The sequence below is a fragment of the Dipodomys merriami genome, unplaced genomic scaffold (genome assembly GCF_024711535.1).
Source record: "Dipodomys merriami isolate MVZ:Mamm:240054 unplaced genomic scaffold, mDipMer1.0.p SCAF_11, whole genome shotgun sequence".
Lineage (NCBI taxonomy): Eukaryota > Metazoa > Chordata > Mammalia > Rodentia > Heteromyidae > Dipodomys > Dipodomys merriami.
Window position 1 is genome coordinate 9,112,433 of NW_027202382.1, and position 27,722 is coordinate 9,140,154.

Genomic DNA, 27,722 nt, shown 5'->3' on the forward strand with positions numbered 1-27,722 from the left:
TGGTGTTGGACTTAGATATAACTATCTACATTTACTTGCATATACATTAGCTATCAGTATTTCTGGTTTGATTTTTGCACAAATGGAGGTGATGCACAAATGCTCAGTGGGCATAAACAATACATTTTCATAGTTTTATGACAAAGACAAATATGAATGCATATGCTACCAGATACAATATTGACTTTTGACTGATTAATGAGAATTTGTATTCAATGTTCTTAGATTAATTATTTGGTAGAAAACAGTAGAACATGTTAATATCCACTTACTTTGGTTATAAACATGTAGGTAAGAACATACAACATATAACTATGTAGCTTATAATTTATTTACATTTCTGTGAAAAAGATAGAATTTATAAATTGACTTAAATTTAGAGCTCTATAACCCAAATAATTTATTACATTATTATTAACTTCACAACTTATACATTGTATTTTAATGCCAGAAATAAAATATAAGACCTTTTAAAGTATTCTGTTATTCGAGGTAAGTTCAAATTTTAATTTGGATATACATGGATAGAATTGAATAGGTTTAAGAATAAAACTGATGGTTTTGAATTCAGCATGTTATAGTCTTTTTTTTTCTTTCTTTTTTTTTTCTCGTTCTGGGATTTGAACTCAGGTCTTGGGTGCCTTCTCTAAGCTTTTTCATTCTCAAGGCTAGTGCTCTACCACTTGATACACTGCTCCACTCTGGCTTTTTGGTGGTTAGTTTGGAGTTTCTTGCCCAGGCTGGCTTTGAACTATGATTCTCAGATCTCATCCTCCTGAGAAGATAAGATTACAGGTGTGAGCCACTGGTACCCCGCTCAATTTTTTTGAGCACTTGCATTCTTGAAATGCTACTTAAGTAAACTTAATTTACATTGGATCATTGGGAAGAATACTAAAGAACAATGAATATTTTTGGTTTGAGCTTATGCTTGGAAAAGACTACTTGTTAATGAAACAGATACTGTATTTTTTTCTTATTCTCCTTTAGTTCATAATCAGGATAACCTCTATAGAAAAAGTTTGATTTTATGATTACATTTTAAAATCACTAATTTCTTAACTGTTTACTCAGCTTAAAGCTCAAAATGATCGAGAAACACAAAGTATGGATATCATCTTTACAGAAAGACAAGCGTAAGTTCAACCTTTTTAAGTCAGATTCTTAAACTTCAGTAGGTAAACATGAGTAATTTCTTTTATTTTTATTTATTTTTAGAATTCATTTTTAAAATTATTTTTTAAGCAGTTGTACAAAGGAGGTACCATATAAAAGCAGTTTGTGAATACAATGCCTTTTGATCAGTGTCACCCCTTCAACATTCTCACCCCCCTTTAACCCACCCCTTTCTTTACTTTTCTTAGTTTTGTGGTATATACAATGAATTCTTTTTTTTTTCTTAATATATATTTTTTATTGTAAAGATACTGTACAGAGGGGTTACAGTTACTATAATGAATTCTTGACTGCATTTCCCCCCTTCCCTTCTTTATTTGTCTTCCCCTCTGAGCCATTTATTTCTTTGTAAAAATTTTTAACTTTTTCTCCTATTGCCTTTTAAAATTTAAAATAGATGTTTACAATGGAAATTTTATTGTTAATATATGTTTTCTTAATTTATCTCTAAATGGCTAAATTGTATACGGATAAAATGACCAAATTATATACATATGTTCTGTTCCAGCAACTTAATAATCTAAGATAAATAAAGATGTATACCATTTATGATTTTAACTCAAACTAATTTGAGGTATAATATTTTAGTTCCATTTAGTCCATGAAAGACACATTATTAGCAGGCTATTTACATTACCTTATTTGCATTAATAGTTATATTAGTAATCTGTTTCATATCTGTAAATAATGTGTGTTTTGTAAATAACCTGCCTAAAAATAGTGAATGCCAACTAGTTTAGACTGTGTTCATAAATGTTGTGATAATTAGCTTATTTTCAAAATTAAAACTGGATGTTGTGAACTGTGTCTGTAATCCCAGCACTTTGGAGAAAAAAAGGTTCTGGAGTTCAAGGTCAACCTGAACTATACCAGGAATTTGAAGCTAGCCAGAGCTACACGGAGAAATTGTAACCAGGGAGAGAGGGAATGCCTCAGGCTGCCATACATAATTCTAAAACTCCAGTGGTTACTTCCAACAAGATAATGTTCTCCTATGCTGGTGGAGCTCACTCTATATCAAGGTTAAACCTGGAAGGGCAGAGAACATCAAATAAGAAGCGCAAAGATCACCAAATATTCTTGTGTCCACACTCAGGCAGCCTCTGCACAGTTGCCTATCCATTTGAGGAGGACCACCTAGTAACCATACCTAATTGGATAAACCTCCAGGCCCCAACATCTTCCAAGCTAGCACAGCTTGTCTTAAGGGAACTGCCCACCTCACCCCTTAAGAGTAATTCTGCTTTGCTGATAGTCATTCTCTACTAAAAAATAAATTAACAATAAAAAATAGAGACAAACATGAGCCAATTCTGTTTCACAGAATATATGGTATATCAGCTTAAACATAATTTTAATATATTTATATATAGTACTAATTGAGGTGAAGGTCTACTAGCTGTAGTTTTGTTACATTAAAAATCTCCATGTCTAAACTATGAGCAGACTGATAGTACTTTTCAAACTTCAAACAATGAAAGACATTATTTTTGTTCACATAGTTCATGGGTATCTATGTATTTGTCTTCAATAAACCCATCATCATCTATGGCAAATGAATGTAATTGTTCAAATATTACTATGGTGTCATCAGAGTTTATATGTGGTATCTGTGAAGGAGAATTTGTATTTGCACTAAAGCCGTCTTCACAGGTTTCTACTTCACGCTCTTCTAGGCGATGATGATTGTAACTAAGCAGAAACTTGTACCATACTGGGCATTTGACAGCAAGTAAGATGAGGAGGGAAGTCACCAGGACAGTGACAACGACACCAACAAGGAAAGCCCAGCTTTTTCCAAGAGGTTCATGTTCTTAAGTGGAAGAGAGAGATTCTGTTAAATTCACAGAAGTAGAACAATCACAATTCCCGGTCCTGTTAACTGTCCAGTGTTGATATTAGAACATAAACTATAGCTTTACTTAGACAGATGTGACTAACACACTATATAAAAAGTATTTGATAGTGTGGTAAAAGAATACCTTTTTCTCAAATGGTAGAGTGCCAGACTTGAGCATAAAAAAGCTAAGGCTAGGGCTGGGAAGTTGGCTCAGTGGTAGATTGCTTGCCTCACATGCATGAGACCCTGGGTTCGATTCCTCAGCACCATATAAGCAGAAGAAAGCTGGAAGTGGTACTGTGGCTCAAGTGGTAGGGTGCTAGCCTTGAGCTGAAGAGCTGAGGGACAGTGTCCAGGCCCAGAGTTCAGCCCCCACAACCGACAAAAAAAAAAAAAAAAAAGCTAAGGCTAAAGGACAGTGACAGGCCCTGAGTTCAAGCCCCAGTACTGGTTCGTGCACACACACACACACACACACACACACACACACACACGAACACACACACACACACGAACACACACACACACACACACGAATTATGTCTTGGCCCGGTATGGTGGTACTTGCCTTTAAAGTTAGCAAGACCCATCTTTGTATGTAGGTCCTTGGGCTAGACTTGAAGGCTAATGTTCTACCACTTGAGCAACAGCTTTACTTCTGACTTTTTGGTGAATAATTGGAGATAAGGGTTTCTTGGACTTTCCTGCCCAAGCTGGCTTCAAAGTGAGCTCAGATCTCAGTCTTCTGATTACCTAGGATTCTAGGTATGAGCTACCAGCACCTGGCTAGGAATTGTTCTTACTTGTTTATAGATATTCACAAAGGGGAAATAGACATTCATGTTTATGTAGTATGATACCTCTAGCAATATTAACATTCAAAGCCAGTACATTACCTGGATTTCTTGTTGCATTGTTTAAATAACTATTAAAAGTTGAATTGTTAATGGACTGAAAATGAATGTGAAGATCTTCACTTGTAGCTGAAATCAGTTTTGAGTGGCATTCAGGTGTAAATGGCACTGTTTTGATGTTGTAGCTCTTCAGGTTGTCTGGATAGGTACACATAGTGAGGTTCTCATAGTCTAGTAAATAAGAGGAATAAGTTAATATTTATAGAGAATTAGAATGTTTTACAATAGCTTTATTTAGAAGGTTTGCTCTGTCTAAGGTCATTAACAATGAGAAACCCTTGATGTGTTTGCATGGCAACAGAATGAAGGAAGATGCACATTCTTGCTAAATTATTTTATAAATACAGCTGAAATGCAGTATGTGTTACTGTTGTGTTAGTAAAGGTTTTATTATTAAGACTTCAGTTAAGTGAATCTGAAGCAGAATATGATCTGTCATTAACAAAATAAGGCACTTGTCACCTACTCTGACAAGATACCCTGAAAATATACAGGAAGTAGTTATAAGAAAAGAAGTCTTTATTGACTATAGCCTCAATACCTGAAATGACATTGAAATTTCTTTTATTCTGGGATGGGGAAAGAAGAACATCTGTTCGGTATTATTTTTAATGTTTTTTTCTTTTCATGTTTCTGTGTAACCAAAATAATTTCCTAATGGTTGTGAAGGGTTTTGTTTGTTTGTTTGTTTGTGTCGGTCGTGGGGCTTGAACTCTGGGCTTGGGTGCTGTCCCTCAACTCTTCAGCTCAAGGCTAGTGCTCTACCACTTAGCCACAGCGCTGCCTCTGTTTTCTGGTGGTTTATTGGAGGTGAGTCTCATAGACTTTTCTGCCCAGGCTGGCTTTGAGCCACAGTCCTCAGATATCAGCCTCCTGAGTAACTAAGATTATAGGGTATGAACCACTGGCGCCCAGCTTTTTTTGTGTGTGTGTGTGCCAGTATTGGGGCTTGAACTCAAGGCTGGACATTGCCCCTTAGGTTTTGTGCTCAAGGCTGGTGTTCTACCGCTCATCGAGCTACAGTTTCAGCTGTACTTCCTGATTGGTTAATAAGAGATAAGAGTCTCATGAGCTCGCTTGCCTGGGCTGGTTTTAAACAAAGTTCCTTAGGCTTCAGTTTTCTCAGTAGCTAGGATTATAGTCTTGTGCCAGAAGTGGTATTGTGACTCAAGTGGTATAGTGCTACCCTTGAGCAAAAAGAAGCTCAGGGACAGCACCCAGGCCCTGAGTTCAAGCCCCAGGACTAGCAAAAATAAAATAAAAAACATGACATGAGAGATTTTCATGGAGTAAAACACCAAAAACAAATCACATTTTGGTTTTAATGAACTTAAAATGTGGTAGCTTACCTAGTATTACATTTGATGTGTTCAACCAGTTCTGTAAATTGAATAGTCTACAAGTGCAGTTCCATGGATTTCTGTACAAAATTATTAATTCCAGATGAAATAGTTGTGGTCTATCAAAGTAGTTCATCAGATTGTCTTGCAGATTGAGAACTTTCAGGTTGCTTAAAGGTACAAACACTTCTGGGTTCAGTTGTAATATTTTGTTTTGGCACAGATATAACTCTTTTAGCTTATTTAAGCCCATAAATGCATCCTTTTGAATTACATTGATGGAATTTCTACAGATATGTAAGATTTGTAGGCTGGACAGATTGATAAAACTATTATTATGTAAGATACTGATACTGTTCTGATTCAAGTAGAGCTCAATAAGTAAAAAGTACATCTGTAGCACTTTGATGTCTGCTAAGTTCAGAGTAATTTGGTTATAACTGAGGTCAAGTATACTAACATTATTACTGATATCTGCTGGAATCAAAGTGTAATTCTTTTCAGTGAAGTTATACTTGACTTCCTAAAAAAGAAAAAAATTAGAAATGCAGTGATCAGGAAAAATATTAACAGAATTTCTCAAATTTTTATCTAAGCACATAGGTATTAGAAGTCATTTGGGAAAAAAATCTCATCTTTTAGTATTACAGTGTGAAAAGGGTAGAGCACAGATTTTCTTTCCATTGGGGTGAAATTCTGATCCTATTAAGCACAGAGACTTCACTGTATTATGTTCATGTCCTCCAATAGCTATTATGTAATAATTAGCGAAATGCTATTGATGTTTCTTATTTAATTTAATTTTATTTCATTTTTTGTTGTTGGTAGAGCCTGAACTCTGGGTCTGGGCGCTGTCGCTCAGCTCTTCAGCTCAAGGCTAGCTCTCTACCACTTGAGCCATAGCACTATTTCCAGCTTTTTCTGCTTATGTGGTGCTGAGGAATCAGACCCAGGGCCTCATGCAATGCAAAGCAAGCACTCTACCAATGAGCCACCTTCCCAGCCCCAGTGTTTCTTATTTACATACAGAACTATGAGATAAATAATAATTTTGTGAATGTAGTCATATCAATACTCAGGAGGCAGTGAGAGAAGTTTCCAAGTTCAAGATCAGCCTGGGCTTCAGAATTGAGACCTATCTCAAAAAAAAAGTAAAATGCCAACATTTATGGAAAAAATTAATTTAAAATAATAAGGTGGTTGAGAACTAACATAATACCTAGGCCTATTAAATAATTAAAAAATAACACCTTATAAAAACTCTGTTGTATTAATATTAGTAATCCAGAAGTTTAATGGTTTTTTTCTTTTCTTTTTTTTCTGTGCTGTTACTAAGCTGGTTTGCTCAAGGCTAGAGTTTTACCATTTAAGCCACAGTTCTACTTCTGGCTTTTTTTGGCAGTTAATTTGAGATTCGAATCTCAGAGTCTTTCCTATGACTTTCCTGAGCTGGCTTCAAATAGCTATCTTCAGATTTCAGCCTCCTAAACAGCTAGAGTTATAGGCATGAGCCACAGGGTCTGGCTTTTTAAAAAAATATTTAAATAATCGTACAAAGGAGTTGTCATTCAACAAAGCAGTTTATGAATACAATGCATCTTGACCAATGCCATCCCTTTCAGTATTCTTACCCATCTCTCCCAGCCCACCCCTTCCCTCACTTTTCTTAATTTTGTAGGATATACATTGAATTCTTAACTTCATTCAAGTAATTTGGGATGTTTGTGTTTTTAAAGGAAATATTTACTGATATCAGAAATTGAGCCATGATTCAGTGTAATGTACCATACAAAGTGAAGTGCTTTGTTGATATAGATATGAATTCAAAGAAATCATTCTTGTCATGGCTGTCTCTGCAGTTGAAATAATAAAAAAAATAGTTATGTACTCAAACAATTTCTCTCCTAAATAAATGAATTCCTAAAAAGTTTCAATCCTAATAGCAACTCTTATTATTGTTGTTTTGTTGTTATTTTGAAACAGGGTCTTATCATGTACTTTAGACTTGTCTAAAACAGGTGCTTCTCTGCCTCCGTCTTTTTTTTTTTTTTGTCAGTTATGGGGCCTAAACTCTGGGCCTGGGCGCTGTCCCTCAGCTCTTCTGCTTGAGGCTAGAGCTCTACCACTTGAGCTACAGCGCAACTTCTGGCTTTTTCTGCTTATGTGGTGCTGAGGAATCGAACTCAAGGCTTCATGCATGCAAGGCAAGCACTCTACCACTGAGCCACCTTCCCAGTCTTTTAAGTTCTGTATTACAGAAGTGCATTTCCTGTATTTTAAATGTTCTTATGTCTTGTTCTTTAAATATTGTTCTTATGTCTTGGAACTAATCTCTGAACTTCTACTGAAAACTCACACATTTCTTGAATCAGGTCTCTTTTGTTGTTCTTGTTAAGAACTATTGGAGTTAGAACTCAGGTCCTTAGGCTTGCTAGGCCAGCACTACTGCTTGAACCACACCTTTAGCCTTTTTGTTTTTTTGTTTTTTTGATTGTTCAGATTTATCCCATATGGCCCTCTAGACCAAAATTCTCTTACTTATATCTTCCCAGAAGTTGGGATAACAGAATTTAAAGAACTCAGTTAAATTTGTATTTGGTTCAAAGAGTACAGATTTGAATATACTCAGGTAAGTAAAGACTAAATTTACATGGTGGGCTTTATGACTCTGTAAATCCCTTCTACTCTAGAAAAAGAAACCAGATTGGTTCCCCGCCAGCGGATGAAAAAATTAGCCAGACCCTATTTCAGAAAGCAAGCCAACACGGGGTCACATACCGATGTTACCAGCTATTCAGCAGACTTAGGTAGGAGGATGGATTTGAGGCCACCTGAGACAAAATTAGTGAAAAACACTATCCAAAATATTGAAAGCCAAAAAGACAGGGATGTATGGTTTAAGTGGTGGATCCTTGTGGGGCCATAGGTTCAATTTCCACTAAGGAGGGAGGGATTTTATATATATAATATATAGCTCAGTTTCTTAGGGTTTCTGGGTTTTTTTGTTTGTTTTTCAGCTATTTGCCTTTAGATATTTTGCTATATTTGCTTTTGAAAATGTTTTTACCAAATACAAAAAGTTCTTACTACTTATAAAAACTTACTGTTTTAGAAGTCTGGCTTTTGTCAGATAATAGTACAGAGATGGGCCAAAACAAGATCATCATGTATCTGATTTTCATAATGCAGGCCTGAGAGAAAAGAGAATATTTTCATCTAAATAGGCAGCTTGAACCTTAAAAGCTATTGAAGACATTCTGATTTCCTTTTTCCCTTTCAAATCTATTTTTTCTAAGAATAAATTAAATGTGAAATAAGCATGTTGCCTTTTACCATCTGCAATCTGATCTTTTTGTTGTTGTTGTTGGTCATGGGGTCTGAACTCTGGGCCTGAGCGCTGTCCCTCAGCTCTTCAGCTCAAGGCTAGCGCTCTACCACTTGAACTGCAGCATACTAATGGCTTTTTCTGCTTATGTGGTGCTGAGGAATTGAACCCAGGGCCTCATGCATGCAAGGCAAACACTCTACCACCGAGCCATCTTCCCAGCTCCTGCAATCTGACCTTAAACTAAAAAGCCCAGGTGGAAAAATGAGACATGCAAGGGTGGGGAACCTTTTTTTCTGCTAAGGGCCATTGGATAATTAGAACCTTGTCCGTGGCCCATATAAATCATCAAACTGGCACATAGCGCAGAGCAATCGGATGATAGCATACATTTCTGTTCTATCATGGACCAAATGATGAGACAGGAGGTTCCACACCCCTATTAGGGGATCTCATTAGCTCTAGGTCAAATAAAGGGCATACACTAAAGCAATTGAAGTGGGTGTACTTTTTAAACACATGCACGCACACACACAAACCATGAAAACCTAGAGGTGTATATATGTGTGTGTGTGTGTATACACACACACACACACACACATATATATATATATATATATATATACATATATATATATATATATATATATATATATATATAATTTTTTTGTTGGTCTTGGGACTTAAACTCTGGACCTGGGCGCTGTCCCTGTGCTCTTCAGCTCAAGGTGAGTGCTCTACTTCTTGAGCCACAGCACCACTTCTGGTTTTCTGGTGGTTTTTATTGGAGATCAGAGTCTCACAGATTTTTCTGCCCGGGCTGGCTTTTTGAACCATGATCCTCAGATCTCAGCCTTCTGAGTAGCTAGGATTACAGGCATGAGCCACCTGTGCCTGGATGTGTGTGTGTGTGTGTGTGTGTGTGTGTGTGTGTGTGTGTGTGTGTGTGTGTCTGTGTCTGTGTGTGTGTAAGTATGTTTATATTTTTAGGTTTAGCTTTTGGGCTGTTGACATTCATTAGCATATACTTGTAGAAGACGAAAATCTACAAATCTTCAGCTATCTTTCAAACACTTTCTATCTTAATTTCTAATAGCATCTCAAACACTCACTTCCTAACAGTTCACTTACTGTGCTCTATATAGTTTTGTTTTTTTTTTTGGTCGGTCGTGGGGCTTGAACTCTGGGCCTGGGTGTTGTCCCTCAGCTCTTCAACTCAAGGCGAGCGCTCTACCACTTGAGCTACAGCGCCACTAACAGTTCACTTACTGTTTGGTTATCAAAGCTATTGGTTATTGAACCATGTAGCAGTATGCAGTATTTTGGTATTTTTCCCTCTAAATTAATAGGCCTGTTTTTATTTTTGCTTTTTTGTATGTGTGCCAGTCCTGAGACTTGATCTCAGGGTCTGGGTACTGTCCTTAAGCTTTTGTGCTTTACCTTTGAGCACAGCTTCATTTCTGGCTTATTTGTAGTTTCTTGGAGATAAAGAGTCTCACAGACTTACCCAAAACACAATCCCCTGATCTCAGCCTCCTGAGTAGCTAGCTAGGAGCCACAGTGCCCAACTATGGCCTGTTTTTTTGATGTGCTTAGTTTTCAGGGTTTCTCCCCGCCCCCCACTATGTTTTTTTCTGCTTTCTGGATATATCCTCATCTTTGTCTTCAAACTCTTCTTTCAAGTTTTCTATTTCTTTCAATTTTTAATTCTAAAACCTTTTTTTTGCTCACTTAGTGTTTTCTTCTGTAGTAAGTTACTACTTGAGTTTTCTATTATCTATTACACTATTACAATCTACTATAATAGCTATCCCATGATATTGTTTATTTAATTTATTTTTTTGTCAGTCATGGATCTTGAACTCTGAGCCTGGGCACTGCCCCTGAGCTCTTCAGCTCAAGGTGAGCACTCTACCACTTGAGCCACTGCACCACTTCTGGTTTTCTGGTGGCTAATTGGAGATGAGAGCTCACAGACTTTCCTGCCCAGGCTGGCTTTGAACCGTGATCCTCAGATCTCAGCCGCTGAGTAGCTAGGATTACAGGCATGAACCACAGGCACCTGGCTGATATTATTTTTTATATGTAATTTTTGTTGTCCTTTTCCCTCCCTTGACTAGCCTTTCTGTTCTCAGGTTTGTTGGAGGCTTTCTTTACATTTCTATTTATACTTGGTTTTGGGCTTATGTAGAAGAGCAGAAAACTAAAAGCTTCACTGGAAACTTTGTTTAGGTCTTCTTCACTTGACCTTACTGTAGAGTGAACTTGCTAGACTGTTTTGGTGGGTTTATTCTTAAATGTCATTATATGTGAAACTTTTCTCTTGGGTTGGTTAAATTCCATAAAATGGCTTTTCTACTACCTGGATAGACAAGGCCAATAGTCTTCATTATAAACTAAGTGGTCAAAAATGTGTTTATATTTAATATTTAGTGCAGAAAAAAAATTGCACTAATCTCACATAGTGGAGGAACATAATCCGACTAGGCAGAGCCAGGAAAGAATTAGCACCTTTTCTTCTTCCTCTGCTTCCAGAGTATCTGGTAAGGCCAATTTTTGGACCATTCAAGAGTCTCTGAAATGTAAATCAGTTGGCTCTTCAGGTTTTTCAGCTGCTGACTTCGGAAAATATTGCTTTTCTAGTTAGTTTCCATTCATATATCAACTTTATAGTTTCTAAGTTTCATTGCTGCTAACCCCTGAAGCCCTTGTGAGTTTATACTTCTTTTTATCTTTTGTTCTCATTTAGTTCTCAGGGTTTGAGCCAAAGTCATAGTTAATAGGTACATTAAAAATGCCATTTTAAAAAGACATTGACATTTATTGGCGCACACTCCTCTTTGTGAATAGTTAAGATTTGATTTAATGATTTTATTCATTGCTTTGATGTTTTATCATTCTCTTTCTTTCTTTTTTTTTTTTTGTGCCAGTCCTGGGACTTGAACTCAGGGCCTGGGTACTGTCCCGGAGCTTCTTTTTTTTTGGGGGGGGGGTCCGGTCATGGGGCCTGAGCTCTGGGCCTGGGCGCTGTCCCTCAGCTCTTCTTCTCAAGGCTAGTGCTCTACCACTTGAGCCACAGTGCCACTTCCAGTTTTTTCTTTTTTGCTTACATGGTGCTGAGGAATTGAACCCAGGGTCTCATGCATGCAAAGCAAGCGCTCTACCACTGAGCCACCTTCCCAGCCCTCCCCGAGCTTCTTTTGCTAAAGGCTAGCACTCTACCACTTGAGCCACGGTACCACTTCCAGCTTTTTCTGTGTATGTGGTACTGAGGAATTGAACCCAGGGTTTCATGCATGCTAGGCAAGCATTCTACCACTAAGCTACATTTAAAGCCTTATCTTTCTCTTTCTACCTCTGTTTTCTCAATATCAACATCAGAGACTATTCATAAACAAGTCTCTACAAAAGGAATAGCCTGTCATCTTTAGAACCACATTATGGCATTTATTATAATTAATAAATATTTTCTAAAGAAAGTTTATTCCAATTGAACAGGAACCAGAAAAACTAATCAGTGAAGATTGTTTTCAAATTACAGAAGTCTACTGCCTCCTTAGTAGCTAGAATTATTATTATTATTATTATTTTGGGTCTGGACGTGGGGCCTGAACTCTGGGTCTGGGCGCTGTCCCTCAGCTCTTCAGCTCAAGGCTAACGCTCTACCACTTGAGCCACAGCACCACTCTGGCTTTTTTCTTTTTGCTTATGTGGTGCTGAGGAATCCAACCCAGGGCCTCAGGCATGCAAGGCAAGTGCTCTACCACTGAGCCATCTTCCCAGCCCCAGTAGCTAGAATTATTATTTCATTGATTATTCTACTGTATTTCCTCATGGTATTCATATGTTGATCTGTTTAGCCTTATACTTCTACTTTCTCTTTCCATAGTTAAACCACATTTTTGAGAGAAAGCTGCTCTGCTTCCTGGATTTTGTGCAGCTTGAATATAGAACATTTAGAATGAGGTCAGGCTGTCATTTATTCTAGACCATTGTCCAGAAAAGGGAATGCTTAAGTTCTTTACAATGTTCCGAGTTCTTTACAACCCAGGTTGTTTACCTGTGTTTAATGACCTTTGGAAATGGTTGAACAACTTGTTCAGTGACTTATTTTAATGTTTCTCAGCATGTGGTGATGTTCTTACATCTCTGGTGGGATACACAAGTGAGTGAGGATTGGTAAATAGGGAGTACTTTTTCAGACATATATAGGATAGGATGTTTAAAGGAAATATGAAAAATAGTTGGATTTAAATGAAGAATAACTAGAAGTAGATGAGGAAAGAAAGGCAAGATAATGGCTGTTAGCCTACGTAGAAATGGAGACAGAAGATGATCTTCTATTTATCATCTATTATATTTGTTTTTTTGCAATGTACTAAAAGAAATAAAATAAGAATTAGAAAAGAATATTTTTTGCCTTCTATTTGATAAATCTTAGAGTTAAAAGGAGCACATATGAACTCAATGGTCTGTTCAAGAAATCATTGAACAATTGTAAAGCATTACTATCTCTAAACCTCTGAGATACACTCTTTGGTCCACACTATTCATATTTTTTTTCACATATTTGTGTGTCTTTTAATAGAAAAATGATTGAGAGAAGGAATGAATGTTGGCCATCACAACAGTGAATAAATCTCTAGGCAAAAGCACCTATTAGCATTATTGGCCATTTTATAGAAATCATATCTATAAGAGTAGCAAGTAGGTAAATGATGAAGAAATTGACATTTCCTTCAACTGGAAAAAATTGATTTTAAAAGGAAATCAGGTTTTTTTTTCTGTTTTCCTTTTCCCACAATTTGAAACTTATATTGAAATATTTGAGTTTTAATTTTGGTTACTTAGAAACAAAAATAGAGAACAAATTGAATATCAATTTCTTTATAATTATTTTATAAACTTAGAGTCCTTTTTACATAACCTATGATGTATATTACAGGACAAAAAGGCTTTACACACAAAAACAATGTTAAATACTGTGAATACTGTGAATATATATATACATATATATAAAATTTTGTTAAGTACATTCTATATCTAGTTTTTCCCCTTCAACATTTTAGATATTTATGCCAGAATTCAGAATCTTTGGAGCATATGTGTATTTCAAAATAAAAAGCTCTTACACATTTTGTGGGCTAGGTGAAACGTTCTGTTCCAAAGAAAAGAAGTTATTTTGTGTTCCATTTTAACTCTGGGAAATATCCTCTGGAAATTTCCCACATATATATTGTTTCTGAGATTTCTATGAAAAATAGAATCACATTTTCTCCTATTTTATCACTTTTAAAGACAAATATTTTTGAACACTTAATTAACTTAAATATCTTTTTAAGTTTGACAAGACGACCTGTAAATATATCAGATCTTACCTTTTCCTTTTGTAACACAGGTTTGCTAATGAAATTTATTCTGTTCCTTCTTCGCCATTCGAAAAAAGTTTATCATATGATTGCATTTCACTTTGTTCTAACCTTTGTCCCCAGTGACCAAATGATTAAAAAAAAGCTGAGCTTCCTTAGCAAAAGATTGACTAGAATAGTTTCTTAAAGTCATCTCTGACTTTTGTAGTGTAAGAAGGTGATTTGTTCATTTAGGCTCCTTAATTACTATGCAGAAACATTAAAATATTAAGAATTTTACTTTGTGACTTAAATTGTGTAATATTATTGTATACTTTTGTTTCTAAAGTATTATTTGTAGTCATAAAGGTATTTGTGCTTAGAAAGATTCAAATTGAAAAGATACCATTAAGTTTTGTATTCCATTTCCTTTCAGCTTTGTTGTTTGCTTGTTTTATGATACCTTCCTTGGTTGTTTTACTGCCAAGTTGTAACAGGAGCAAAGTATTAAAAGATTTGACAGTTGCCCATTATATGACCTCAGAAAATCAGTTACCTTTCTGTACTGTCATTTCCTCTCTGTAAAATGGAATACTGTACATTAGTTAACATCCAACTCTACTCAACAGTAGTAGGAAGAACGGTGTTGGTAGTGCATAATCATGAGACTGAGAATGAAGTAGTTCCAAAAGATTAACTCTTCTAGGCAGGTTCTACTGTCAATCTACAAAACAGATCAGAATTAATAGTTTTCTGCTTAAAAGTTCTGTAGATGGCCAACTATGGTGATACATGCCTGTCATCTCAGCTACTTAGAAGGCATAGATGGGAAGAATTATGATTTGGGGCAAGGAAGTCATTACCTACTAAGACCCCATCTTTACAAACAAACTGAACAAGTTATTTTTTCCTCTCAGCTATTAGAAGTCATAAATAGGAAGATCACAGTCCAGGCCAGACTGGGCAAAAGCATGAAACCTTATCCAAGAAATAATTAAAGCAGGGGGCTGGGAAGGTGGCTCAGTGGTAGAACGCTTGCCTCGCATGCATGAGGCCCTGGGTTCGATTCCTCAGCACCACATAAGCAGAAAAAAAAAGCTGGAAGTGGCGCTGTGGCTCAAGTGGTAGAGCACTAGCATTGAGCTGAATTGCTGAGGGACAGTGCCCAGGCCCAGAGTTCAGGCCCCATGACTGGACCCCCCCCCAAAAAAAGAAATAATTAAAGCAGGCTAGGAGTATGGCTCAAATGGTGAACTACTATTATCTAGCAAATAAAGGCCCTCAGTTCCAACTACATTGCCAAACAAACAAAAATTCTGTAAGCTCGAATATCCATGTAAATTGTAGCAGCATAAACATGTTTGTTATACTGTCCTATTCAAAGCATACAGGAAGACATCACTGCCTGTACCAATAGTGAAGAAAAACTAAATTGAAATTCTGGTTGTCTGTTTTATCGGGTCCATCTTTTATTTGGTTATTATGGGATAAAGTTTGTAGAATTTCTGAATCTAGATTATGTTGGTTAGGGGTAAAAGTATATAGATGGTGTGAGTATATGTAGAGCCATTGAGTTTAGCTGTAAAAGTTGATATCTATGAGTGAGAGAAAGGAAGGTGTGATAGGTTATTCAGATTTTGAAACCCAAGAAGAAATTTATGATCTTGAGATTGAAAATGTATGTTAAATCAAGTTTTCTAAAGGTAAAACAATTATTTGCATGAAAAGGTGGCAACTTATCTCTATTTTTTTTAGGAAATTCTCTATTGTTGGCTTTGCATAGAAAATAAGGGGCACATCACTGATATTTCTTATTATGTAATATAGTTATTTCTTTTAATAAATTTTACTATTACTGCTTAACAGTGATACTTTTTGGGAAATTAATGTATTATTTTAATGTCAAAATATGGTAATAATTTGTTATTTTAATTAAATCAATAGATAGAAGAATTTAAGTATAATATTATTAATCAAAAGCTATCATTTCTTTAAAAAAACTAAAGTTGTGCTATAGATCTGCCTACCCCAGTTTAGCCAAAAATGCTTTTATGATTTACATGGCAGATTTCTTTTGGGGGGGGGCGGGTCTGGTCGTGGGGCCTGAACTCTGGGCCTGGGCACTGTCCCTCAGCTCTTCACCTCAAGGCTAGCACTCTACCACTTGAGCCACAACGCCACTTCCAGCTTTTTTTCTTTTTGTTTATGTGGTGCTGAAGAATTGAACCCAGGGCCTCATGCATGCAAGGCAAGTGCTCTACTTGAATTCTGTCATTAAAAGAACTTAAGGGAGATGTAGAAGACGTAACGTCGAAAAACGAACTTTACAACTTTGGCTGGGGGTAGGGGGAGGATGGGCAGGGGAGATGGGAAGGGATGGGAAGGGTGGGAAGGGAAAACAAAGGAGGAGGCAACAATGCTTGATAAGAAATGTACTCATTACCTTGCCCATGTAATTATAACCCCTCTGTATGGTATTTTCACAATGAAAAAACAAAAAAGAACTTAAGGGCTGGGAAGGTGGCTCGGTGGTACAGTGCTTGCCTCGCATGCATGAGGCTCTGGCTTCGATTTCTCAGCACAACATAAGCAGAACAAAACCAGAAGTGGCTCGAGCTGAAGAGCTGAGGGACAGCGCCCAGGCCCAGACTTCAGCCCCCATGACTGACAAAAATTAAAAAATAAAAAGGAACTTGAAAACCACTATTTTGCAGCTTATGTATATTATCATTTATGTTTCAGGTATGGTAACCCAAATGTATCTCTATATGTATAAGGCCTTAATAACTTTCTATGATAATCTGTGTTTTCTTAGTAAAGTAAAATGGACAGTAAAGAAATTGGATTTGGGCAGTGAGACAAAGGGTGAGCCAATTCAGCAGTGAAACCCACTAGACACTATGTTGGAAATAAACTATACAACTTGAGGGGAGGGAAATCAGGAGGGGAAAAACTGGGAGAGAATGAGGGAGGGGGTGACACTGTTCAAAAAGGAAATGTACTCATTACCTGACTTTTGTTAAGTATAACCTCTTTGTATATCACCCTTACAATAAAATTTATTTTTAAAAAAAGAGATAGGATTTGGGGATAGAAAAGAGAAAGGTATCAAATAAGTCTATGTTAATGGAGCCAAATTTTGATAGTGTAAGTAGTTTTGCTTGCTTTCTTTGAATCCAACTAGAAAGACCTTTCATTCACACACTATAGTTAAATATCTTATAAGTATTCTATAAAATGAAGACTGACCTAATGGAAATTATTTGCTTTTTCCTCAATATAATAACATGAAAATGTCATGCTTTTGATTTCAGAAAAGAAAAACAAATTAGAAGTGTAGAGGAAGAAATTGAACGAGAAAAACAGGCCGCAGATGGCATTATCAAAAATATGTCTTCTGAAAAACAAGCAAAGTACATAGAAATGAAAAGCACAAACGAGAAATTGTTGCAGGTAATACTGTTTGCTGCTATATACTAGCCATGTAGCAATCACTACACACCACAGCAGCATCAGCATCTCCTGAGGTCTTCACTACACCTACTGCCCAGTATCTGTATTGTAACAAGATCCTCAACTCATTCAAAAGTATTTAAAATTTGAGGAAAGTACTTATATTTGTAGTACTAGGGTTTGAACTCAGCACATTGTACTTGCTTGAAGGTGCTTTACCACTTGAGCCACGCCTCTAGTCCATAGCTTTGTTATAATTATTTACTTGTGTGCATATTTCATTTTTGCATGTCATAGAAATAGATTAAAATGCTTGTAATTTTATAGGCTTTTAATGGAATCATTAAAGAAATGTCATGAATCAGCACCATATGGATTTTTAACTTGTTTTTGTTTTTCTTCCTGCTTAATAAGCAGCAGGCATCTTATCTGCCATCTCCCTGTTTTGAATTATTGTCTCCTGATCATATTGCTTAAATAATCAATTTAAGGGCCTGATGAAGGGTTACTGATAATCCTTCCCCTAGTTCAGCCATGATGGTTCCTTTTATGCCAGATTACCTTTAACCAGAAAGCTGGCAAAGAATTAGGCCTGATAAGAATATTGTTTTAGTTCCTCAGACATTCTTTCACTGACATTTTAGTATCACTTGTTATTTTAGAAAAGGTTTATCTAACACAATGAAATATTAAACACAGTTGCTGCCAAAATACCCCCAGAGTATTTTTAATTTTGAGTGGGGCTGTGAGTAACCAGAGATCTTACCCAATTGGTGAATGTTGTGAGTTGAGTGTGTATGTGTGTGTATGAGAGATGTGTGTGTATGAGAGAGAGAAGAGGGTGAAAAGAGAGAGATAGAGGGGTATGTGTGTATATAGATCCTGGCCCTAAAATAAATTATAAAAAAGACACAAACATTTTGTAAAGATTTTAAATCATGATTTTAAATAATGATACTCAATTTGAAAGTTTTTGATATATAATGTTCTCAAAACACTGCAATGATTCACTATGAAAGGTTCTAGTTACCTTTAACATGCTTATGAAATGTTTTTTGAAGGTAGATGGCAATGATTTTAGGAATAATGAAAGAAATAAACAATGAAATCTTAATAAATTCTAGTTAATATGTAAGATACTAATTAAAGATACTTGCAAAACTTACATTGTCACATCTGTCAAATCCATATTTGAAATGTTGAAAATTCTTACCATAATGGATATTTATATTTTTTTTTCCTTAGGAATTAGATATACTTCAGCAGCAACTAGATTCACTGAGCATGAAAAAAGAAAGCCTGGAAACCGTAAGTATAAATTAAGTAAGACTTCTCATCGCACTTAGCTATGAAAGTTAATTCAGCTATTAATGGAATTCATCCAAATATATTTGCACATATTTACTTAGCAGTTTACTAACAAGAGTGAAATAATTTCCTTCCCATTCTGGACCACTGAGATCCTAGATTATTAATAAATTAGATGCAGTTATTGAATAGGATAAATCTTTCTGCCATCTAGGGCTCTGCCAAAATAACCTTTAAGATTATACAAAAATCTAATGGCAATTTAGATACACGCACAAGAAACTAAAAACAGATTATGAGATTGCCAGATTGTCTCCAAAAACATTGCTCCAGTTTCAACTCCTAAATATAATCCTGATGCAAGGATTATTCACCTTTTTCCTGCTTTAATATATAAAATTCACTTTTTGGTATTTTTTATTTGCTTGTTTTTTGAGATGATTGGTTTTATTTTTGTTTTCTGGATTTTTGCTTTATTCTGATTTTGTTTTGTTTGTCTTGATCTGGAAGGCAGTAACTTACATTCTTGTGCTTGGTAGCCATGTGCTGTATAAATGGAGCCATACTACAGTACCTTTTTTACTGTTGGGTAATTATTTTTCAAATGGAGTGTTACCTTTTTTAACCCTGGCTGGCATGGATCATGATCTTCCTGTTTAGGCCTTCTTTATGAGATGACAGGGGTACATCATCTAACCACCTTATTGAATGTGATGGTCTCACAAACATTTTTTGTTTGTTTAGGGTTTTTTTTTTAACTGTATTTTTTTGTGAGGATCGAACCCAGGACGTTGCACTTGCTAGGCAGGTGCTTTGCCACTGAGCTACATCCCAGCCCTCACTAACTTTTTTGCCCACCTTAACTTTGACCTGAAGTCCTCTTGATCCCTACCTCCTGAGTTGATTTTCATTTCTTTACACAGTCCATTAGCTGCTGTATTTTCATGTCATTGGCACTACACTATACTCACTGTACATCAATGTTCAGTTTGGTGTACTATGCTGCTTAATTTTCCTGATTTCCTATAGATTCAGGTGTAGTTAGGTTGTAGTTTATCTTCTGACTTATGGGAGAATGTGTAATTTGTAGTTCATTTTTTGATAATTTGCTAATAAAGAAATTACCTAATTAAAAATATTAATGTGATTATCTCATTGTCTACCTGCATATACACATACACATATTTCTTTTTCTTGACCCTTTAAAGGTTCATGGAAGAACCACATTTAATATTAATACAGCTGTCTTGTAGAATTTCACTCAGACAGAAGGGAGAGAGGCAAGTCTTTTTTCACTCGCTTAGTTACATAGGAAAAAGTATGAGTTTTAACTTATATTTAGTTTTGTACTGATAGTACTTTTTTTTGGTATCAGTGTATATATACTTAAAATAACAATAATTTTAAACTGGGAAAGTGAAAGAAGGGGTGACATTGTCCAATAAAGAAATCTACTCATTACCTATACTCATGAAGTGGTAACTGTCTGTACAATACCTTGATAATAACAATAAAATGATGGTAAGAAAACAGCATGAGTTTTAAACACAATTTACAATATTCTCAAAGCAACAAAATAAGTCACTATTTCTATTTAACTTTCGCTTAATTTCATTTATTTCGGGTTTATTGCTCAAGAAAACTGCCAATCAGCTAGTGTTTATTGAATATCTAGTTTGTGTTCACTACTCTGCAAAGTATCGTCATGCTTATTTCAGAGAGGTGCAAGAACATTGGCTTGCAAAAAACCTAGTCTTGTATATTTAAGAACAGTTTTATTAAGATACAAGGAAGTGCATATAATTTTAGGCAAAGAGAAGAAGATAGTATGAAAAAGGGAACCTCAAAACATATACATACTGCATTATCATGCCTTTACTTTTTCTTACTTGACCTTCTGCTCTGTTATATAAGCTATTTCTATAACCTATCACTTGTGGACTTTCAATTATTTCCCTTGTCTATTTTTCCATCCCCAGAAAAAAAAAAGAAAAGGAGGAAGAGGAAGAAAGAGGAAGAGAAAGGAATTTAAAAAAGATTTTGTCCTAATTTATGTTGTAGTCTTGATTTCAAATACCATTATTTCCTTGTGTGTATGTGTGCCTATCCTGGGGCTTGAACTCAGTGCTTAAGTTCTGTCCCTGAGCTTTCTTGCTCAGTGCTAGTACTCTACCACTTGAGTCACAGATCCACTGGTGGTTAATTGGAGATGAGTCTCAGACTTTTCTATCTGGGCTAGCTTTGAGCCTTGATCCTCACATCTCAGCCTCCTGTGTAGCTAGGATTACAGGCATGAGCCACCTGTGCTCCACTGTTAACTCTTCTATTTTTGTTAATTTGAAATTTTTTTTACATCTCATATCCCCAGTTCCTTCTTCTGTAAAATGGAGATAATAATATTCTCTCTTGTAGACTAATGTTTTGAGTGTATAATCCTAGTATTTGGCAGAATGACACGGGAAATTCATGAGTTTGAGACTAGACTGTTAAAAATCCAAACCCAAATAATAGTAACAAGACTATAGTGCCTGGCACAGAACAAGTGCTCATTGAATAATGGGTTTAAATGTCAAATTATCACCATTAGTACTACCATTATTCCTAGGTTTTTTTGTTATCAAATAATAGTTTTATCACAATGTCTATTTTAGATATTTTCTTTGTTTGTTTCTTTCTTTCTTTCTTCCTTTTGTTGTTGTTGTTGTTGTTGGTCATGGGCCTGAACTCTGGGCCTGGGCACTGTCCCTCAGCTCTTCAGCTCAAGGCTAGCGCTCTACCACTGGAGCCACCACGCCACTTCCAGCTTTTTCTGCTTATGTGGTGCTAAGGAATCAAACCCAGGGCCTCATGCATGTAAGGCAAGCACTCTGTCACTCTACCACTCTACCACTGAGGCACCTTACCTAGATATTTTCTTTTTGAACCAGAGAGTAGTGGTAAATTCAGAAATGCTCTACTTAATGTTGGCTTACTAATGATGCCATAACAGAGTGTCACAACCAGGTAGCTTAAAGCAACAAAACTAGTCTCCTATAGTTCTGGGGGCTAAAAGTATAATCAAGGTGTCCACAGAGCTTTGCTCCCCTGAGACATCAAAACTCCTTCCTAATGTCTGGTAGTAGTCTTCAGTCTTGGTCTTCCTTGACTTGCAGTTGCATCATGTCAGTCTTTGTGTTATCATTCAAGGTCTCTTGCTCTACCCAATTAATCTTTTTTCTTCTTATAATACTAGTCATGTTGGATTAGGGCCTAATGACCTCACCTTAACTTCCTGACTAAAATGGCAATAATGAGCTTTTCCTTTTTTTAATTTTTTGTTCTCAGGAAATAGCACACTCCCAGGTAAAACAGGAGGCTGTATTGATGCATGAAAAGCTTTATGAGTTAGAATCTCATCGAGATCAAATGGTTGCAGAAGACAAAAGCATGGGATCTCCAATGGAAGAGAGGGAGAGATTACTTAAGCAGGTAGAAGAAAAAATACCTATTTTCATATTCCAGGCTTTGTTGAGCATGTTGAGTTGTTTTATTGAAGTGGTATGAATTGACAAGAAAGCCAGTAAGTTGATTAAAAAGCAGCAAATAATTAGCAATACCTAAATATGAAGTACTTAACAAAAAAACTACAGAAAAGTCATTTTCCCATATAAAGTGTTCTTTACATTAAATCTTCATTTTGTATTATGGTTTTTTATTTGAGCTATTCTTTCATGTTTTGGATCTTTAGTTGAAAAAGTTGAGATTCTTAGCTGGGTACCAGTGGCTCATGCCTGTAATCTTAGATACTCAAGAGGCTGAGATCTGATGATCACAGTTCAAAGTCAGCCCCTGCCCCAGCAGGAAAGTCTGTGAAACTCTTATGTCCAATAAACCACCAGAAAACCAGAAGTGGCCCTGTGGCTCAAGTGTTAGAGTGCTAGCCTTGAGCTGAAGAGCTCAGGGACAGCACCCAGGCTCAGAGTCCAAGCCCCATGACCAAAAAAAAAAAAAAAAAAATAATCTTATAGAAAATAGATTCTGTTATTTGGTTGGGATCAAATTACTTTGCGCAGTTATTAGTATTAGTACCTCCATGAAGGGAATGGAATTACAATGTACTACAAAAATATGTGCCACAAAATCATGTATTTCCAAAGCGTTACTATCTGAAGTTTAGCTTTATAATTAGTATGTCATCTATTTAGAGACCCTTAGGAGAAGAATATATATTTGAATATAGCTGCAATCAGGAACTCTTTTGTGATCTTAGGGCAAGACCATGAACTGGTTCCAAGTGGTTTCCAGTCCCACTGGATTTCTTAGAGCCTTATGCATCCATTTAGGAGCTATTGAAGTGTTAGAATTATTCCTGAGTGATGTTAAAGTTTAGATCTTCTAAAATTTCTTGAAGAGAAATTATATATATGAGGTCAAGAAATGATATATGGTATATAGAAGCCCTAAAAGTTAATCATTACTTACCTGAAATTCAGTTTTAACTAGGCTTGCTAAATCTGGTAGCCTTATAATGGGTGGGTCTCAGATACCTTAGATCTTTCTATCAACTAAGATCCTTGTCTGAATGATAGCCCCTTGAGGATAGATGTGAGTGTATCTATTATTCTTCCTTTGAGAAAGAATAAAGTAATCTGAGTAGTTTCTTAATGATTTTCCCTATAAGGTTGATTTGACATTTTAACATAACTCTACAAGGAAATTCTCCTTTAGATAATCTAATAGTGAATTATCCTTTTTGTTGTGTGCCTGTACTGGGACTTGAACTCCAGGCTTCACACTGTTGCTCACACCTGGTGCTCTACTACTTGAGCCATACCTCCACTTTTAGATTTCTGCTGGTTTATTGGAGATGAGAGTCCCTAGGATTTGTTTGCCTGGGCTGGCTTCCAACTGGAGTCTTTAGATCTCAGCCTCCTGAATAGATAGGATTACAGGTCTGAGCCACCTGTGCTCAGCGTGAGTTACTGTTTAAAGACTTTTCTTTCTATGTTTTATAGGTTAAAGAAGACAACCAGGAAATAGCCAGCATGGAGAGACAGTAAGTACCATTATACTTGAATATTTTCTGTTTGTTTGTCCTCATCTGACACTAATAAGGTAAAAGAGTTCATCTTTTTTTTCTTTTGGGGGGGGGCCTGAACTCTGGGCCTGATTGCTGTCCCTCAGCTCTTCAGCTCAAGGCTAGCGCTCTACCACTTGAGCCACAGCGCCACTTCCGGCTTTTTTTTTTTTTTGCTTATGTGGTACTGAGGAATTGAACCCAGGGCCTCAGGCATGTAAGGCAAGCGCTCGACCACTGAGCCACCTTCCCAGCCCCGAGAGTTCATCTTTTTATAGGTATCTTTTCTGTAGTTCAAATTGATAATAATGATGCAGCTTTCCAATTTACTGCTTTAAACATTTCAGCATATAAGAGCCATTATGTAATATAATCACTTTTTTTTGGTGTTAGTGGAGATGGAATTCAGGACCTCCTGCTTGCAAGGCAGGTGCACTACCACTTGAGCCATGTCTCCAGCATCTTTTTAGTGTTGATTTTTTTTGGTAAACAAGTTGCTTTATTCACAGTAGTACTGATTATTTTTAAAGTAGGATCTTGCCCCAGTGCTATAGTCTTCCTTCTTTTTTTTTCAATTTTCAAAGAAACTATTTAATTATCATACAAAAATGCATAGAAAATATACAAATAAAGTATACATATGCATGTAATTTTCTTTTTTTATTGATTTTTAAAAATTAATATGTTTTTGATGGTGAAAATACCGTGCAGAAGGGTTACAATTACATGAGCAAGGTAATGAGTACATTTCTTATCAAGCATTGTTGCCTCCTCCTTTGTTTCCCCTTACCATCCCTGCTCCCCATATCCACCTTCCCACACCCCCCTGCAAAGCTGTAAAGTTCGTTTTTCCACATAATGCCTTGTACATCTCATTGTTGCAATGGGTCCACCTGTATCCCTATTAAAACAATTTGTTTTTTCCCTTCCCCTCCACAAATACAGTGAAAACAAGGGTTATAACATGGGGGAAGGACATACAAAGCAACAAATAAATTATCTTATAAATATGTTAGAAACAATAGCAAGAAAGAAAAACCATTTGAGTCCTTATCTTGGGGTTCATCAGTCTTCCTTCTTGTGCTTCTCTGTGATGCCTAGGATGACAAGTGCATGCCATTTTACTTTGCCTGTATCTGGGATAACAAGCATGCATCAATGCATATCACCAAGCCCAGCCAACTTTTTTGCCCAAGCTGGCTTTTAGCTGTAATCCCATGATCTTCACCATTCAGGAAGAATTACAGGCTAGAGCTACTATACCTAACATAACCTTTTATTAGTATTTTGTTGCTTTATTAGTATATCATTTATATCATAGAATTCACATATTAAAAGTATGCAATTCACAGCCCTTTAGTTTAGTTGTACAACCATAACCCCAATTTTAAAAGTTTTTTTCACCCCAGTATAATCCCACATTTTAACCCTTCTTGTCTGTTCTCTTAGCTCTTGGACAACAAGTAATGTACTTCATGTCTCTGTAGATTTGCCCTATTCTGGACATTTCTTAGTGGAATCATACAGTATATAGTCCTATGTAGCTGGTTGGTTTCATTTAGTATAATGTTTTCAAGATTCATCTGTGTTGTAGCATTATATCAGTATTTAATTTCTTTTCATTTCTAAGTAGTATCCACTGTATACATATGCCTTATTTTATCCATTCTTCAGTTCATGAACATTTGGCTTACTTCTATTTTCTTGGCTACTATGATCATATTGATGTGAATATCCCTGTGCTGTGTGTGTGTGTGTGTGTGTGTGTGTGTGTGTGTGTGTGTGTGTGTGTGTGTGTGCATGTGCGTGTGTGCGTGTGTGTGTGTGTGTGCGTGCGTGCGTGTGTGCGTGCGTGCGTGCGTGCGTGCGTGCGTGCGTGCGTGCGTGCGTGCGTGCGCCGGTCCTGGGGCTTGAACTCAGGCCCTGAGCCCTGTTTCTGAGGTTTTATGTGCAAGACTAACACTCTACAACTTGAACTACAGCTCTGCTTCTGGCTTTTATTAGTTAATTGGAGTTAAGAGTCTCACAGACTTTCCTACCCAGGCTGCCTTTGAACTGTAATCCTCAGATCTCAGCCTCCTACGTAGCTAGAATTACATGTGAGCCACCAGTGCCCATCCGATGTATAGTTTTACTTATTTTGTGTATGGATGGACTTGCTAGCTCATGTGGTAACTTTGTGGGTTTTTTTTCTTCCTAAGTTGAAGTTCCATCTAGATCAACTGATTGTACAAGACAAACGCAGGGGAAAATTTTAATTTGTATAATATTCTTCTAATGGTAGATTTTTTTCTTCATTTTCTAATTTCTTAGAATTTGGAAAGTAGTATGGAGGTTCCTCAAAAGACTCCACATAGAGCTCCCCTATGACCCAGCAATCCCACTTTTGGGCATTTACCCAAACGTTTACAAACAAGACCACACTAAAGCTACCAGCACGACTATGTTTATTGCAGCATTATTTACTATAGCTAAGATATGGAACCAACCCAGATGCCCCTCAGTAGATGATGAATGGATCAAGAAAATGTGGTGTATATACACAATGGAATTCTATGCCTCCATCAGAAAGAATGACATTGCCCCATTTGTTAGGAAATGGAAAGGCTTGGAAAGAATTATATTAAGTGAAGTAAGCCAGGCCCAAAGAAAAATAGATCCCATGGTTTCCCTTATTTGCAATATCTAGTATATGTCTGAGTCAAGCAGAAAAGGTCAGATAAGGTGATGTTAGGGAAATGAACCCTACTATATGTAGTCAAATGTTTTTTTTTTCTCTCATGCGATTGTTTCTAACACATTTATAAGATTATTTCTTTGGAGGCTGGGAAGGTGGCTCAGTGGTAGAGCACTTGCCTTGCATGCCTGAGGTCCTGGGTTCGATTCCTCAGCACCACATAAGCAAAAAGAAAAAAGCCGGAAGTGGCGCTGTAGCTCAAGTGGTAGAGCGCTAGCCTTGAGCTGAAGAGCTGAGGGGCAGTGCCCAGGCCCAGAGTTCAGGACCCACGACTGGACCCCCCCCCAAAAAAAAGATTATTTCTTGTTTCTTTGTATGTCCCTCCCCCATAGTATAACCCCTGCTTTCACTGTATTTGATGTTGGTATAATTTGTGGAGGGGAAGGGGAAAAACACATGGTTTAAATAGGGATACAGGTGGACCCATTGCAACAATGAGATGTATAAGTCCTTATATGGAAAACGAACTTCACAACTTTGGTGCGGGGGAGGGGAGGGTAGAGGGAGGGGGCCGGGGAGGATTGGGTGGGGGGCAGGGGGAGAATGGGAAGAGATGGGAAGGGGAAACAAAGGAGGAGGCTACAATGCTTGATAAAAAGTGTACTCATTATCTTGCCCATGTAATTGTAACCCCTCTGTACAGTATTTTCACAATAAAAAAGGATATTTTTCAAACTTAATTCTATGCAGACTTACCAAAACGCTGCTATAATTTATTCTCTCTCTGTGTGTTTCTCTCTCTCTCTCTCTCTCTCTCTCTCTCTCTCTCTCTCTCTCTCTCTCTCTCTCTCTCTCTCTCTCTCTCTCTGTTTTTAAATTTCCTTAGTATACAAGTCAAGCTTGAAAGGTTGAAGAAGTGTTTGCCTGACTAGGCAACAAAATGTTCTCTGAGAATACTTGCTCCAAAAAAGAGGAGTAGGAAATCTTTCTCTCTTAAATGTATAATGTGGTTTTCAAAATAGGGCATTTTCTTTTTAGATAAGATTTTTGAAACTTAAAAAAGTTGTCAAATCCTAATTGAGTGTTTTTACTTACTGACTTCTTCACAAATTCATTATGTAACATTTTAACAGGTTAACAGATATAAAAGAGAAAATAAATCATCTTAATGAAGAAATTAGGCAACTCGATCTGGATTTAGAGGAGCACCAAGGTAACAATTTTGGTTTATTTCTACATTTTTATAATGGGCATTAACAGATATATAACAATACAGATATTAACT

General features: G+C 36.6%; 2 protein-coding genes across 3 annotated transcripts in view; one reads left to right on the forward strand and one right to left on the reverse strand.

Moving 5' to 3' along the window:
• Positions 1-27,722, forward strand: part of Ift74 (intraflagellar transport 74) — a 64,065-nt gene that overhangs the window by 12,975 nt on the left and 23,368 nt on the right. Inside the window, exons 8-13 of the mRNA XM_070008243.1 lie at positions 1,075-1,136; positions 17,258-17,396; positions 18,642-18,704; positions 22,029-22,172; positions 23,699-23,739; positions 27,571-27,650. Coding sequence (XP_069864344.1) covers positions 1,075-1,136; positions 17,258-17,396; positions 18,642-18,704; positions 22,029-22,172; positions 23,699-23,739; positions 27,571-27,650 — 529 coding nt within the window. The remainder of the gene's footprint in view (positions 1-1,074; positions 1,137-17,257; positions 17,397-18,641; positions 18,705-22,028; positions 22,173-23,698; positions 23,740-27,570; positions 27,651-27,722) is intronic.
• On the reverse strand, positions 300-14,069 carry Lrrc19 (leucine rich repeat containing 19). 2 transcript variants are annotated; one of them, XM_070008265.1, is made up of 5 exons: positions 13,974-14,069; positions 8,375-8,461; positions 5,280-5,793; positions 3,913-4,101; positions 300-775 (listed from the first exon to the last, which is right to left on the reverse strand). In XM_070008265.1, the coding sequence occupies exons 2-5, from the start codon at positions 8,450-8,452 to the stop codon at positions 768-770; spliced, it is 789 nt and encodes a 262-aa protein (XP_069864366.1). In that variant the 5' UTR covers positions 8,453-8,461; positions 13,974-14,069; the 3' UTR covers positions 300-767. The 2 variants fall into 2 exon arrangements, with proteins under 2 accessions (XP_069864366.1, XP_069864357.1); XM_070008256.1 differs by lacking the exon at positions 300-775 and adding an exon at positions 1,135-2,989.

Coding starts and splice junctions, on each gene's coding strand:
- Lrrc19 (XM_070008256.1), bottom strand. CDS start 8,452: ATGAAAATCAGATACATGATGATCTTGTTTTGGCCCATCTCTGTACTA. Junction 4,102..5,279: donor CACATCAAATGTAATACTAG/GTAAGCTACCAC, acceptor CTTATTTACTAG/ACTATGAGAACCTCACTATG. Junction 2,990..3,912: donor CAATGCAACAAGAAATCCAG/GTAATGTACTGG, acceptor CTTCCACTTAAG/AACATGAACCTCTTGGAAAA.